The sequence below is a fragment of the Salmo salar genome, chromosome ssa14 (assembly GCF_905237065.1).
Source record: "Salmo salar chromosome ssa14, Ssal_v3.1, whole genome shotgun sequence".
NCBI classification, from domain to species: Eukaryota; Metazoa; Chordata; class Actinopteri; order Salmoniformes; family Salmonidae; genus Salmo; species Salmo salar.
In genome coordinates this window covers 65,472,258-65,487,345 of record NC_059455.1, presented here as the reverse complement: position 1 = coordinate 65,487,345, position 15,088 = coordinate 65,472,258, and the positions used below count along the sequence as shown (strand labels likewise).

The window sequence follows — 15,088 nt, the reverse complement described above, 5'->3', positions numbered from 1 at the left end:
ATAAGTTTGGTGTCACTTAGAAATGTCCTTGTTTTTGAAAGAAAAGCACTTTTTTTCATCCATTAAAAAAAAACAAAAAACATCATTGATCTGAAATACAGTGTAGACATTGTAAATGACTATTGTAGCTGGAAATTGCTTTTTAAAAATAATTTATGGAAAATCTACATAGGCGTACAGAGGCCCATTATCAGCAACCATCACTCCTGTGTTCCAATGGCACGTTGTGTTAACTAATCCAAGTTTATCATTTTAAAATGCTAATTGATCATTAGAAAACCATTTTGCAATTGTTAGCACAGCTTAAAACTGTTGTCCTGATTTAAAGAAGCAATAAAACTGGCCTTTAGACTTGTTGAGTATCTGGCGCATCAGCGTTTGTGGGCTCAATTACAGGCTCAAAATGGCCAGAAACATAGGACTTTCTTCTGAAACTCGTCAGTCTATTTTTGTTCTGCCAAATGATGGCTATTCCATGCGAGAAATTGCCAAGAATCTGAAGATCTCGTACAATGCTGTGTACTACTTCCTTCACAGAACAGCACAAACTGGTCTAACCAGACTAGAAAGAGTGGGAGGCCCGATGCACATCTGAGCAAGAGGACAAGTACATTAGTGTCTAATTTGAGAAACAGACGCCTCACAAGTCCTCAACTGGCAGCTTCATTAAATAGTACCCGCAAAACACCAGTCTCAACGTCAACTGTGAAGAAGTGACTCCCGGATGCTGGCCTTCTAGGCAGAGTTGCAAAGAAAAAGCCATATCTCAGACTGGCCAATAAAAAGAAAAGATAGGCAAAAGAACAGACACTGGACAGAGGAAGATTTGGGGGGGGGGGGGTGTAATGTGGATAGACTAATCTAAGTTTGAGGTGTTCGGATCACAAAGAAGCACATTCATGAGATGCAGAAAAAATTAAATATGCTGGAGGAGTGCTTGACGCCATCTGTCAAGCATGGTGGAGGCAAATGTGATCTGGGGGTGCTTTGGTGGTGGTAAAGTGGGAGATTTGTACAGGGTTAAAGGGATCTTAAAGGAAGGCTATCACCATACCCTGTGGACAGTTCTTAATTGGAGCCAATTTCCTCCTACAACAGGACAATGACCCAAAGCACAGCTCCAAACTATGCAACAACTATTTAGGGAAGAAGCAGAGCTCGTATTCTGTCTATTGGAGTGACCAGCACAGTCACCGGATCTCAACCCTATTGAGCTGTTGTGGGAGCAGCTTGACCGTATAGTACGTAAGAAGTGCCCAACATGTGGGAGGTGCTTCAGGAAGCATGGGGCGAAATCTCTTCAGATTACCTCAACAAATTGACAACTTGATAGCCGAAGGTCTGCAAGGCTGTAATTGCTGCAAATGGAGGATTCTTCGACAAAAGCAAAGTTTGAAGGACGCAATTATTATTTCAATAAAAAATCATTATTTATAACCTTGTCAATGTCTTGACTATTCATTTTGCAACTCATTTCAAGTGACCCAAAATGTGTGTCCATTGTATTTTTCTACATACATTTACACTGAAAGTGTTTTTCCATCCCGAAAAAATATTTTTTTTGGACTGAGGCAGCCTGAGAAAAAAAAAAAAAAGCCTAGGTTTCCCACCCAAAGATTTCAATAACAGAAAAATCCCTGTGATGGTTAGTCAGATGGTAGAACATGCAGCAAAGGGAATTTCAGTGTTACCTCTAGAATACTGTACACAGTAATCACTACACACATGGATGACATTTTTTCACTAATTTCTTTCAAGATGAATGTGTCTCAAAGTTATCTTTAAGGGTTCATTCAGGGTTTATTAAAGTGTAGTAGATGCTTCATTAACCTAAAATTCGACAACATCTCTTTGCCTTTCCCATCTGATTCAAGTTCATTGTAGATGCCTCACCCTTTTCAGGTAAACAAGCATACAATATACAGCATCTAGCCTATGTTTTTCCATCTACTATAAATAATGATTTTTGGTACAGATAAGTGAATATTGTGTCTGGAATTAATGGGCCGCATAACAAATTGCACTTTTCAGTATTTATTTGAATGTTGGAGCGAGACCCATCTGGGGTTGTTTATTTGTGCAATGGCGTGTTACCAAGGGTCATGACAGTCTTTTGATCCGTCTCACACATCACTACATTAGTTCTCCTCGACCTCTGCCATTAAAGCAGTTCACCCAAGTGATGTCTCCTACCTTGCCCCAGTGGTAATAGAATACTTCATATCTGTCAGGAAAACAGTGATTCTGGTGCAGATTTAGACTAGGTCTTTCAACAGCTTCACATACAACCATGAAGAATGCCCAACATTAAAAGCCATGCAAGGAACTGCAATGTAAACACTCACACATAATGTATATCTCATACCGGATGACAAGCACACCTTAATGGCAGATGCTCTCCCCAATGTGTTCTCTAGCATCAAGTGATCTATGTCATTCTCCTTGAATCTCACCTGTGTGCTTGTCCTTGGTACATGGGAGGCTTAATTCAACTCCCATACTTTGTTTGCCTATGTTTAGCCATATTTTTGGCTGCTTTCATAATTTACTTACACCTTGCGTGGACAGTGTTAGAAACTTGATCTTGCATGTATCCTACATGCATACATTGTTGGATGAACATTATATTTTAGACAGACATCAGTCTCCTTCATTTGTCTATAAAGACAAAAAGACCTGTTGTCCCCGTTATTTTTGGAAAAAAAAAATTCTCAATTTTGTGGTATCCAATTGGTAGTTAGTCTTGTCTTATAGCTGCAACTCCTGTACGGACTTGGGAGAGGCGAAGGTCGAGAGCCGTGCATCCTCCGAAACACAACCAAGCCACGCTGCTTCTTGACACAGTGCCCACTTAACCTGTAAGCCAGCCGCACCAATGTGTCGGAGGCAACACCGTACACCTGGCGACCGTGTCAGCGTGCACTGCGCCCGGCCCGCCACAGGAGTCGCTGCGCGATGGGACAAGGACATCCCTGCCAGCCTAACCCGGACGACGCTGGGCCAATTGTGTGCCGCCCCATGGGTCAATGTCCGCGGCCAGCTGCGACAGAGCCTGGACTCAAACCCAGAATCTCTAGTTGCACTGCGATTCAGTGCTTTAGACCACTGCTCCACTCGGGAGGCCCCTTGCTACGAGTTCTGATACGGTTTTATTCCCCAGACCAGGTGTCTGGCAAAATCTATGTATTTGCTGTCGAACAACAGCCGAAAACGCTGCCCACTCCTTCTGCCTTGTCTCCATCAGACCCCCTTCTTGTCCCCCTCTCTCTCTCCCCCCAGACATCCCCTTTAAACCCTCTGGGAAAGAAGCCATGGAGTCTGCCGCTCCACTGGCTCCAGTTCCTGCTGGACATCCCCACATGTAGAGAAGCAGCTGGCTACCACACAGAGTGATTCAGCACACACCCCTTCCAGCGCGCTCACACACACACACACACGCACACACAAGTGCCTCTCCTCTACGTAGCCCTTTTCCCAGTCTGTTTGCACTTACAAATGAATGGTTTCTCCACCACAGATTACAGCATCACACTGTAATGGGCTAATGTATTGTTTCATAACTTTTCATAAGCAAGCTCCAAATTTGAGTGGATTGACGTTTTAGCCTTTCATCCGCAGGTCAGTGGTCAGCAGAAAACCATTTACTGCGTTTTTGCCATTGTTTAGTGACCACAAACCCTGCTTTACCACAATGTAAGGCTCAATTGTTTTTTTGTCTGCAAGGGTGTAAGTAGGAAAGCATGGGGGGAAAAAATGTTTTTTGCAGTTTTCCATATCGGCGCTTAAACAAGCAGCACAGGATGTGCAGCCAAACTATTTCCCTGCTTGGCTGGTGTTTTTGAAATAAACGTCTTTTAATGTGTGGAGTTTGCGGGCAAGATGCTCAGTTCTCTGAGAACAGCAGTCCCTGTAGATGTCGTGGTCTCGTCCCTTTTATTCACAGGTGGGCGAGACGGGATTCCGCCTAAACAGTTCTAATCCGTTGTCTGTTCGTGTGCGTTTGGCTGTTGTTTTGTTTGTACTTTTCATTTCAAAGACTAAGTTTAGAGATTGTCTCTTAGATCATAAAAACGTCAAACATCAGTTTGTGATATATTCGCAGGAGAATAAACGTGAACACAAGGGACAAGAAGCAATAGGAATATTAATCACAATTGTTGGCCAAAAAATTGACAATTATACTCCGAACCAAAATATATAAATGAATGTCCTTCAACAGTATAAAAAAGAAGCCCCTCGCATCGCTGAATTTAACTCTTTAGGGATGGGGGGGCAGCATTGGGAAGTTTGGATGAAAAGCGTGCCCAGAGTAAACTGCCTGTTACTCAGGCCCAGAAGCTAGAATATGCATATAATTAGTAGATTTGGATAGAAAACTCAAGTTTCCAAAACTGTTAAAATAATGTCTGTGAGTATAACAGAACTCATATGGCAGGCGAAAACCTGAGACAAATCCAACCAGGAAGTGGGAATTCTGTAGTTTTCAAGTGAATGCCTATCGAATAGCCAGTGTCTGTGGGGTCAGATTGCACTTCCAAAGGCTTCCACTAGATGTCAACAGTCTTCAGAAGTTGTTTCAGGCTTCTATTATGAAAGGGGAGCGAATAAGAGCACTCTAAGCAGATAGCCCAGGTGAAAGCCTTTAGTTTAGTCACGTGCGTGTTCCGTTCCCGTTCCTTTCTAATGAAAACAGTATTGTCCGGTTGAAACATTATTGAATATTTATGATAAAAACACCCTAAGGATTGATTAGAAACATCGTTTGACATGTTTCTACGAACTCAAATTGAACTTTTTTGACTTTTCGTCTAGACTTTGTGCCCGCGCTTTGTGCATTTGGATTACTGGACTAAACACGCAAACAAAAAGGAGGTATTTGGGCATAAAGATGAACTTTATTGAACAAAACGAACATTTATTGTCTAACATGGAGATCTGGGAGTGCCATCAGATGAAGATCATCAAAGGTAAGTGATTAAATTGAACGCTATTTCTGACTTTTGTGACACCTCTCCTTAGTTGGAAAATGGCTGTATGGTTTTTGTGGCGAGGTGCTGACCTAACATAATCGCATGGTGTGCTTTCACCGTAAAGCCTTTTTGAAATCGGACACAGCGGCTGGATTAACAAGAAGTGTATCTTTAATCGTGTGTATAACACTTGTATCTTATATCAATGTTTATGATGAGTATTTCTGTAATTTGATGTGGCTTTCTGCATTTTCACCGGATGTTTGTTTGAGACAATGCATTTCTGAACATAACACACCAATTTCAAATGAGGTTTTTGGACATAAAGATTAACTTTATCGAACAAAACAAACATTTATTGTCTAACATGGAGTCCTGGGAGTGCCACCAGATGAAGATCATCAAAGGTTAGTGATTAAATTTAACGCTATTTCTGACTTTTGTGACACCTCTCCTTCTTTGGAAAATGGCTGTATGGTTTTTTTGTGGCTAGGCGCTGACCTAACATAATCGCATGGTGTGCTTTCACCGTAAAGCCTTTTTGAAATCGGACACTGGTTGGATTAACGAAGTTTATCTTTAAAATGGTGTATAATACTTGTATGTTTTGAGGAATTTTAATTATGAGATTTCTGTTTGAATTTGGTGCCCTGCAATTTCACTGGCTGTAGGCGGAACTCCTTCCCAGAAAGGTTAATCAAAACGAAACAATTTCCATCAAAAGGTCTTTGAGTAGATTGAATCACTCTTATCTCCGGTTTGGCTGTTTCCATAGCAACATGCCAGTCCCATGGCCATCTGAGGAGAATTCACCCCTGTAGCTTGGATCCAAAACTGCCATCAAAGTTTCAGGGGCATCAATCTGAGCATAATGATTGAACATGGTAAGAGTTGTTTGGAATGAAGCCTTGCACAATGATGCTACTACCAACTTTTCCCTACCAGATAAGTATTTCCCCTAGAAAATGTGTTTTTTTGGGGGGGGGGGTGACATATCTATATAAAAAGGTAGGGAAAAGTCTGTAGTAGCATCATTATTTATATATATATTACATCCCTATATAAAAGTATGGAATAGCCTACACAATTTGTGTGGTGTACATTGTATGACTGTATTTGTTTTGTATCATTTGTGTGTGTTGTATTTATTGACTTGTAGCACATTGGTTTTGTAAGAATTTGTACACACTATATATACAAAAGTATGTGGACACCCCTTCAAATTAGTGGATTCTGCTATTTCAGCCACACCCGTTGTTGACAGGTTTGTAAAATTGAGGACACCGCCATGCAATCTCCATAGACAAACATTGGCAGTAGATTGGTCTTACTGAAGAGGAATGCCACCTTTCCAGCAAGTCAGTTCGTCAAATTTCTGCCCTGCTGGATCTGCCCAGGGTCAACTGCAAGTGCTGTTATTGTGAAGTAGAAACGTCTTGGAGCAACAACAGCTCAGCTGCGAAGTGGTAAGCCACACAAGCTCAAAGAATGGGACCGCTGAAGTGCACAGCACTTAAAAAGTTCCTTGATTGCAACACTCACTACTGAGTTCCCAGCTGCCTCTGGAAGCAATGTCAGCACGAGCTGTTTGTCGGGAGCTTCATGAAATAGGTTTCCATAGTCGAGCACCCATGGTCAAAGCGAGGTCCATACAGAAATGGTTTGTCGATTGGTGTGTAAGAACTTAACTGGGCTGCACAGAGCCCTGACCGCAACCCCATCGAACACCTTTGGGAAGAATTGGAATGCCGACTGCGAGCCAGGCCTAATCGCCCAATATCAGTGCCCAACCTTGCTGAATGGAAGCAAGTTTCCGCAGCAATGTTCCAACATCTTTTGGAAAGCCTTCCCAGAAGTGGAGGCTGTTTTTATAGCAGAAGGGGGGGGGACCAACTACATATCAATGCCCATGATTTTGGGATGAGATGTTCAGCGAGCTGCTGTCCACACACTTTTGGTCATGTAGTGTATGTTGTACAGTTCTACACTGAAGATATTAAACCGACCTATGTTGCCAAAGACAACAGCACAGTGCATAACTTCCCATGAGCTATTCCCCTAAAAGGTAACGGTCTAATCACTTCAATTAAGCTACACTGACTTACGAAACACCAAAGGGGGACTAATGCGATAACGTCCGTTGTCTCCATGCAGAACTGATAAGGTATTAAAGGGCGGCCTGATGAGATTTAAATTAATTCTGTGCTCATTCAAATTTGCCTGTCTCATTGATATGAGCTGCTGTATTATTTGGGTTTCGTCTCCTCTCACTGGCAAAGCACTTCTTAACAAAACGTTTAACCAAATGGAGCAAGATTTAGCCGATGAGCTTAGATTTAACATGCTTTTGAAATCAGACCCATGCAAAGTTTCCTCAGTCCACTGCACTATTTGAGGACTTTGATATTGAATGTCAGTCAGTCAGTCCACCCTTTGATCTGGAAATGACTCTACAGGGGGAAAAGAGAACATGATCCTCTAGAACTGCTTGTTTGGATTGCATGATGCTGAATGAACTCGGCTATCGGTGTTTGAGGACAACAAATGAAAACCTGTTTTCATTTGAGAGAACAATTGATGCCTCATTGTCTTTAGGGGGTGTAGTCTGAAATCCTACAGGAATCCTTATCCTTACTGGTGTTAATATTCCGAGGATATAATCATTGTTTTATAGTAAATAGGAAGTTCCTTTTTGTGTTAGTAATTAGCCTACAGTCTGATCACAAATACCGCTATCCACTTGTAGAATTGGTTTGGACCCTACATAACATGCTCAGTCTCTTGTTATTCTCTGTCCCCTCTTACTTTCTCTCTGTTGTGATGGAGAGCTGTCTGCGGGGCAGGGCTGTGTGTATGTGACTCAGTAGAGGCTGCCTCAGGGGTTTTACCCAGTCGGCTCTGGCTGCACAGGACATTGATCATCCATGATGATTCATTGCATTTGTTCTCTCAACTGGCACCGGAGGAGTTCCCTGCACCACTTAGAAATCTTCAGCACTTTTTTGCACTGTATAGATCCCTGAACATCTCTGGCATATGTCACTGTCAGTCTTCTTTAGAGGGAATTGCCTTGATTTTTAGGAAGTCTGTGTTGCCACCATTTATGAAGTGTGTTAATCTGCCAGTATGCACAGATGAGGTCTAAGTCATATCCCAGGCAGTCTGGAGGCCGGCTTATGTCCCCCCTTGGCTGACTGGCGCTTTGAGAGTTACCCGAGGACACGAGACAGACAGGCTCATGCATGTTTGATCAGCCCAGTCCTGCTGCCTCCGTGGCGTGGTGAAGGCCTGCCCAGGCGAGCGTCACTGATCAGCCGGAACGGATCGTCCCGACGGGGTTTGCAGAGGACCCTTCGCCACACGCTGTTCACTGTGGCTGGCCCGAGCTCTGCTCGACAGCAAGCCCTCCTCGCCTAATTAGCACCTGTGAGAAGAAATCGTTAATATGCAGCGGTGAGGTAGCAGAAGGGCACCTCGCTGTCTCTGCTGTTGCCATAGTGACACCATGGAAATTAAAGCAGACTTAATTTTGTACGTTTTATAAGGAGCCACTGAATCTATTTCATTTAGGAAGGAGGACGTGCCCATAAAATACTAATATAAGAATTATTAATCTAGTTTATTATTCAGTTCTGGGCGATATGGGCATGAAAAATAACGTTTGAGTAGAATTCAGCGTGCCTTGATGAGGCTGAATAATGTTTGCGGCAAGTGTGTTTGAATAATCTTCCATATTTTAAGGAGAATCTTTTGTGGTCATGCCATAGACTGTTGTTCAGGTAGAAGTGACGAGATGCATGGCATGTTGCATTCTTAAGCTGCAAGTAAACATGATCCCTGCAGCCCAGCATGTTGACAGACATAGAGCGGAGGACACTGTTGCCAAGCTTTTTATACAATATTACTTGGATTACAGAATATTGGCCTAAAGCTGTCAGTTTTGCTTTAAAAACATGCCGTGTTTTTCTGCGTCACATGAATAGTCAATACTGTATGCAATCTTCAGGAAGGAAGTCATATGGTCAATTTCTTGGTGTGTCATGTGCCTTTAGGCACGTTGACACTATGTAGCCTATTTACTGTTTCATGCCCTGTGTGGATAATGAATGATTGATTTAATGAATGCTTTTTAGACACGCGTCTCATGGTGCTAATGAATATTTAACATGGTTGTTTTCCTACAGAGCATTTTCAGACTGGTGTTGAAAGTTCTAGGTGTCATTTAAGTTCAGAGTATTTTAGACTAGATGTAAAGTTTGTCAAGACAGACTTAGGTATACAATTGATAAAACCACGCTGACGTGGCATAATGATACTTTTGTCTATTAACCTGAACAAAAAAAACGTTCACGGTTTTGCTAGGGGCGATTAAGTTTGTTGGTAATAAAATATACTTATACTATAGGCCTAATTAATGTTATTTAGTTACTGTAGGCTAGCTTGGGTAGAACCATTGCATGTAGCCTACAAATTGAATTAAAATGATAAAGCTACAAGTTCAATGACTTAAAATGGCTAATACACTAAGGTTTCGGATACTGTCATTATTAGATAAGTAAGTTGTCTTAGATTTTACTTCTTCCCCCCCTCCCCCCCCCCCCCATCACAAGTCTCACTCAGGCCCTGGCCTAGTTTTTCTGCTTTGTGCTAACATTGGCACACATGTTACGCTTCAGAATGCCTGAATATGACTCTTTTGGCACTCAATAACATTTGATTTTGTGTGAATGTCAGAGTCTACCATAAAATGATAGAAGGATATTCTTTGAAGTTAAACTTTGTATTGAAAGTCACACCTCAGCACTGCAGTTTAGGCCCCCTCTCTGTAGATATTTAATGATATGTAGAATTTATAGAGCTACTGTATGTAGTTTTGAACTAGTTTTACAAGAGTGAGATTAGGTGATGATGTCAGGGCCAATCTGCATTGCTACATACATTTTTGGACTTATCAATGAATGATATGTACCCATTTGATTCATGAAGAATATAACTTATAAATACTTCATGAACTTAGTTAAACTAACTTTAACTGTCGTACCCCAACAGAACCCAAAATGTAAGCTTGTTAACTCCAATGTTTGTATACAAAGTAAATTTAAACAAACACTGTATAGCCTCAAAACATGTCTAAAACTATCATTTTCATGTCAGCTTTTTTGAACTGCGGATTGCCCCTTTAACATTTCATTTTTTTTACACTTTTATTCCAGGTGAATGCCATCTGGGATGAACTCTAATGAAGCCGCACACGGGAGCTGACGTCCACAGTCAGCAGGAGACACCACTGCAAACCCAGGACAGTAGTGGAGCAGGGTCTTCCTCAAACACTGGAGACTTACCCTCCCCTTGACCCAAATAACATCCCACAGCAGTCACCAGCAATGTCCAGACGCAGAAAATCATCCAACCCCTGCATGATCCGGGTAAGTGACATGATGGAGCAGGATGACTTGGAAGAAGTGGAAGTGTCCACTGACATTGTGACCAAAAATGGGTCTTCAGAGTCTGTTGAAAATCAAAACCAGACATTACAAGACACTATAGAAGCAAAAGTTGTGGCGGAAGCTGATCCTATGCCCCGGCGGAGGCAGCATGGAGGTTATGAGTGCAAATACTGTACCTTCTCCACCCAGAACCTGAATGACTTTAAAGAGCACGTAGACTCCAGTCACCCCAATGTTATACTCAACCCCCTCTACCTGTGCGCCGTGTGCAACTTCAGCACCAAAAAGTTTGACTCTCTAACAGACCACAATGAGACCCAACACCCTGAAGAGACCAACTTCAAGTTCAAGAGGGTAAAAGTAAATAACCAGACCATCTTGGAGCAGACAATCGAAGGCAAGACCAATTCAGTTTTCTGCGATACTGCAGACGGACAAGGTGGTAACGGCTTTGTCACTTTTCCACCGAGAAAACCAACTACGGTGAATAACGGCAAGCCAAAAATGGACAACATACAGTCCCTCTACCAAGGGAATGATTTGGAGAACCCGTTGGAAAACCTTATCCCAAAAGATCAAATCACTGCTGTGAACATAAACGGCACGATGATCGTCCCTGAACCAACGATCATTCAAGGGCTCTCGTATGTAATGCCATTGCTCCAACGACCACCCAACTTCAGTTCTGTACCAACAATTGCTGTTCCTCTGAACTCTACCCAATATAATACTTCATTGGACAATAATACAACCCTAATGACATCGTTTAACAAATTCCCTTACCCAACCCATGCTGAGCTGTCCTGGCTCACTGCTGCGTCCAAGCACCCAGAAGAGCAAATAAAGGTGTGGTTCACTACCCAACGGCTAAAGCAAGGCATCACCTGGTCACCAGAGGAAGTTGAGGAAGCCAGGAAGAAAATGTTCAATGGCTCCATCCCACCCATGCATCAGACTTTCACCGTTCTGCCTACCCCAATCTCTCAGCCTGCCAAAGCCACCCAGCCCCTTATTCAGACTAGCTTTGGGCAGTCTAGTCTAGTACTGACAAGTATTGCTAATGGATCAACCATGACCTGTGCTCCTGTTGCAGTGACTGTAGCCAGTTATGTGCAACCTCTCAAGCGACCCATGGCAACTCCTTCATCCGCCCCAGATTTAAAGCGCCCCATGGCGGCCCCTGCAGAAGACCCAAAAGAGAAGATACTAATGGCCCCTCCTCCAGTTCCCCGAAAAGAGAAACTTCCCATGGCCCCACCCCCAGTCCCACCTGAACTGAAGAGTTCTGTAGCACTTCCTATTATTGCCTCTGAGATGAAGAGGTCCTCAGCAGCACCTCTCATGGCATCTAAAGGAAAACTGTCCATGGGACCTCCACATGTGAACCCCAAAATCAAGCTGCCAATGGCACCTTCTCCAGTCTTCCCCGAGATGAAGAGGCCTATTGTGTCCCCTATTGTCCCCCCTCAATTCAAGAGTTATATGCTCCCTCCTCCTTCATTAGTCTCTAAAGACAAGCTTCCAATCACCCACTCTCTATTGGCTTTAGACTTAAAGTTACCAATCTCACCCCCTCTCATTGCCTCTCAAGTGAGGAGGCCAACCATAATCAAGTCAGCACGGACTTCCCTCAAGGGCCCATTCCAGCTCCCTAGCTTTTCCCCAGACAGCAAGAAAACAAAAGTGCAAATAACAGAGCTGAAAGCCGGATATATCAGAGGATGTCTCTCAGAGGACAAAGTGCTCACCCCTCTTGGGGAAGCCAATGGTGTCTCTCGGGGGGATGCAAAGTGGGTTCATGACCAAGGGCCCCATGCAGACAACGGCATTCTACAGTTGGACAATGAGCTAGCATCGAAGCCAGAGCAGCAAAAATCAGTCCCCACTCAATTTCCACTCTTGGAGAGAATGAAAGGAAAGACCTCTGAGCAGCTGAAGATTCTAGAAGAGAACTTCCAGAGAAACAGCTCCCCAACATACAATGACCTTGACAATCTGGTGAATGCATCCCGACTGTCACGGGAGGAAATTGACAGCTGGTTTTTAGAGCGCCGGGCGCTGCGTGACAACCTTGAACAAGCCCTTCTAAACTCCATGGGCTCAAAGAGACTGTACATTGATAAGCGGCAGCAACAACATGGACCACTGAATGGTGTGTGTAAACAAGGTGGCCATCCAAGAAGCTCTCCCCTTGCCATCATTGCCCCCATTGCCCCAACCACCACTTGCTCAGTGCCTCTAGACAGCAAATCCTTGGGGCTTCTCAAGGATGTTTTTGCACAAACTCAGTGGCCTTCCCCTGAAGAATACAATCAGCTTGAGGACCAGACAGGCCTTGCTCGCACAGAAATCGTCCGCTGGTTCAAGGACAGCAGGTCAGCCCTGAAGAGTGGGACCTTGGAGTGGATGGAGCTTTTCCATAAACTGAACAGCAGTGGGCAAAATGGCGAGGGGCCGCTACTGAGCACAGAGAATGCTTTCAGCATAATCAAGCGCTACCAGGAAGTAAAAGCACCCAAGGTGGAGGATATTGGGAGGCTAGCAGAGCATGCCAGTCTTGGGAGCCAAGAGATCAAAGAATGGTTTGCTGGAAAATTTAAACAAAACACATCTGATGGCAGCCAGAATGGTGGCCAAAATGGAGGCTATCGAGAGGGGTTCGGGAGCTGGATGGATGAAACCAAGGGGATGGATGCACTCATGGGTGCTAAGGAACTGGTCTCGGACAAAGACAGGGTGATGGAGGATGCTTCTGGAAGGGTGACTGGATAAAGGGTAAGAAAGTGTATCAAACTTGATTTAAATAACATTCCCAAAACATAGAAATCAGTCTCTTACTAATAGATTTTTGGGAGTAGTCACAGGTTTTATAGAATAGCACATGTTTTTTACTATAGTAGCTGCATTTCACAACATGTTCTAGTTACCAATGGGACCAAGGCATTGAAAGCCCTGACTGTTGGCAGTAGAATAGCTTTTTAATCCCTTTTAGGAATTATCAGGGCTCTTGTGAAAGTGTTGTTCCAACTGTGTAAAATTTAATGACTGGACAATTTTTCTTCCTTGCAGGTGAGAAAAGTTGCCACTGTCAGTTCCACACAGGAGCTGAGAAGAAAAGGAAAGAGTTTAATTATTGAATATTGTATTTTCTGAACAAATTATTTCTTGCTTGTTCCATCCCAGTTTGTGCCCAACACTTCCTCAAGGTTGAGCTAACTTCGTAGAACGGTTTTTTTTTTTTAAACATGGTGATAATGTTGTGCGTGATTTAGGATGAAGTAGAAGACACAGAGTACTGAATGTGTGCCTGAAGCACTGACCAGGTGGTGATCGTAGAGTGCCAAAGCTGGATTTGCTGCATTATTACACTTTTAAAAAAAGGTTCTTGTAAATATATTTTTTCTGTATTGCTACAGATTTGTAAAATTTTGGGGGAATTTTGTTACATTTTATAATGGGAGCAACTCGTCCCTTTTTTTCGCTCCAGTTGGTCTTACAGTGGTCTGTCTTAGTGGTCTGTCCTACATTTTGTAATGAAACACAATGAACCACTACAACTGTTGGCAATACTTCAGTCAGTTTTCTAATGCTGAACTTCCGTTGCAGTTCCCTCTTGTCATGTGGACTTACTTCACATCAAATCAAACTATTTACTGTTCTGAAGTGCTATTTCTGGCCTCAAAGCCAACCTGCATTCTTGTAAGGAACATGCTTGTTTGACCATGTGATGTTGTGGACCAACGTTAGAGGAAAAGAACGGTCAGTGGCAAAACCAGAAAGAAATAATCACATTGAAACAAATCTAGAATCATGCTGCCTACATCATATTCTAATATCTTTCTCTATTTGATTTATTTGTTGTTTCTGCAGATGAACATACACATCTGTAATAGCCTTTATACATACATGTTGGCTTAATAGAAGTAGTGCTAGTTCCATTCAGACAGTAGAAACAAACCAATACAAGCTCTTTATGTACTGCTCCCGCCGTAGTGTCATGGTCAAGACATATACTGTATTTATGCCAAGGTCCTGCTTACTCTTTTCAAAAACCAGTTGACGTCTGCTGTAATCTAATAAAACAGAAGCCTTTTTTTAAAGGTAGCACACAGTGTTTACTCTTTGTCATATGTATGCAGCATGTCATGAGGTTTCTTGGTTGCAGTGTATTGTAAAGAAACCTTTCTGAGATCAGCTAAATGTTAATGTGTTAAATCCTGTGAGTGCTTTCGGCTGGACTACCAATCAAATTACCCTTGGCTCATTAACCTTTCACTATTAGTCCTGTGTGAAAACCATTATGTAACCATCTTATTTGTGGTTATAATTGAGAGGGCTGTTAATAGTGGCCATCTTTCCATGTAGCCCACAACAAAGCTTGTGAGAGCCAACAGTCTAGTTTGTATGCAATTACCATTACGCAATTGATCTATTGCATTTGTTTTGGATGTGTTCATTATGAATTTTGGGGGGAAAAAATGTAATGTTGTCATTTCCAAACAAAATCATTTAAACTTGTACAAGCTCCACCTTGTAATGTTACCTAAACATACTGTGTGAATTAAGTAATTAGTGCATATTGGAAGTGTGCTCTCTCCTTTTGGATCGAACAAGCTTGTATGGGGTGTATCAATGAGGATTGTTTTTTTTGTTTTTTTTAAGCCTTTACCC

At 42.6% G+C, this 15,088-nt stretch overlaps 1 protein-coding gene across 2 annotated transcripts in view; it reads left to right on the top strand.

The window, feature by feature from the left end:
• Positions 1–14,529, top strand: part of LOC106569930 (zinc fingers and homeoboxes protein 2) — a 32,632-nt gene extending 18,103 nt beyond the window's left edge. Inside the window, exons 1-3 of one of the 2 annotated variants that reach the window (XM_014141690.2) lie at positions 5,728–5,854; positions 10,184–13,192; positions 13,487–14,529. In XM_014141690.2, coding sequence (XP_013997165.1) covers positions 10,355–13,189 — 2,835 coding nt within the window. In that variant the 5' untranslated portion in view covers positions 5,728–5,854; positions 10,184–10,354 and the 3' untranslated portion in view covers positions 13,190–13,192; positions 13,487–14,529. Of the gene's footprint in view, positions 1–5,727; positions 5,855–10,183; positions 13,193–13,486 lie in introns of those variants that run through there. The other variant, XM_014141688.2, reaches the window with a different exon arrangement.
• The last annotated feature ends 559 nt before the right edge of the window (positions 14,530–15,088 follow it).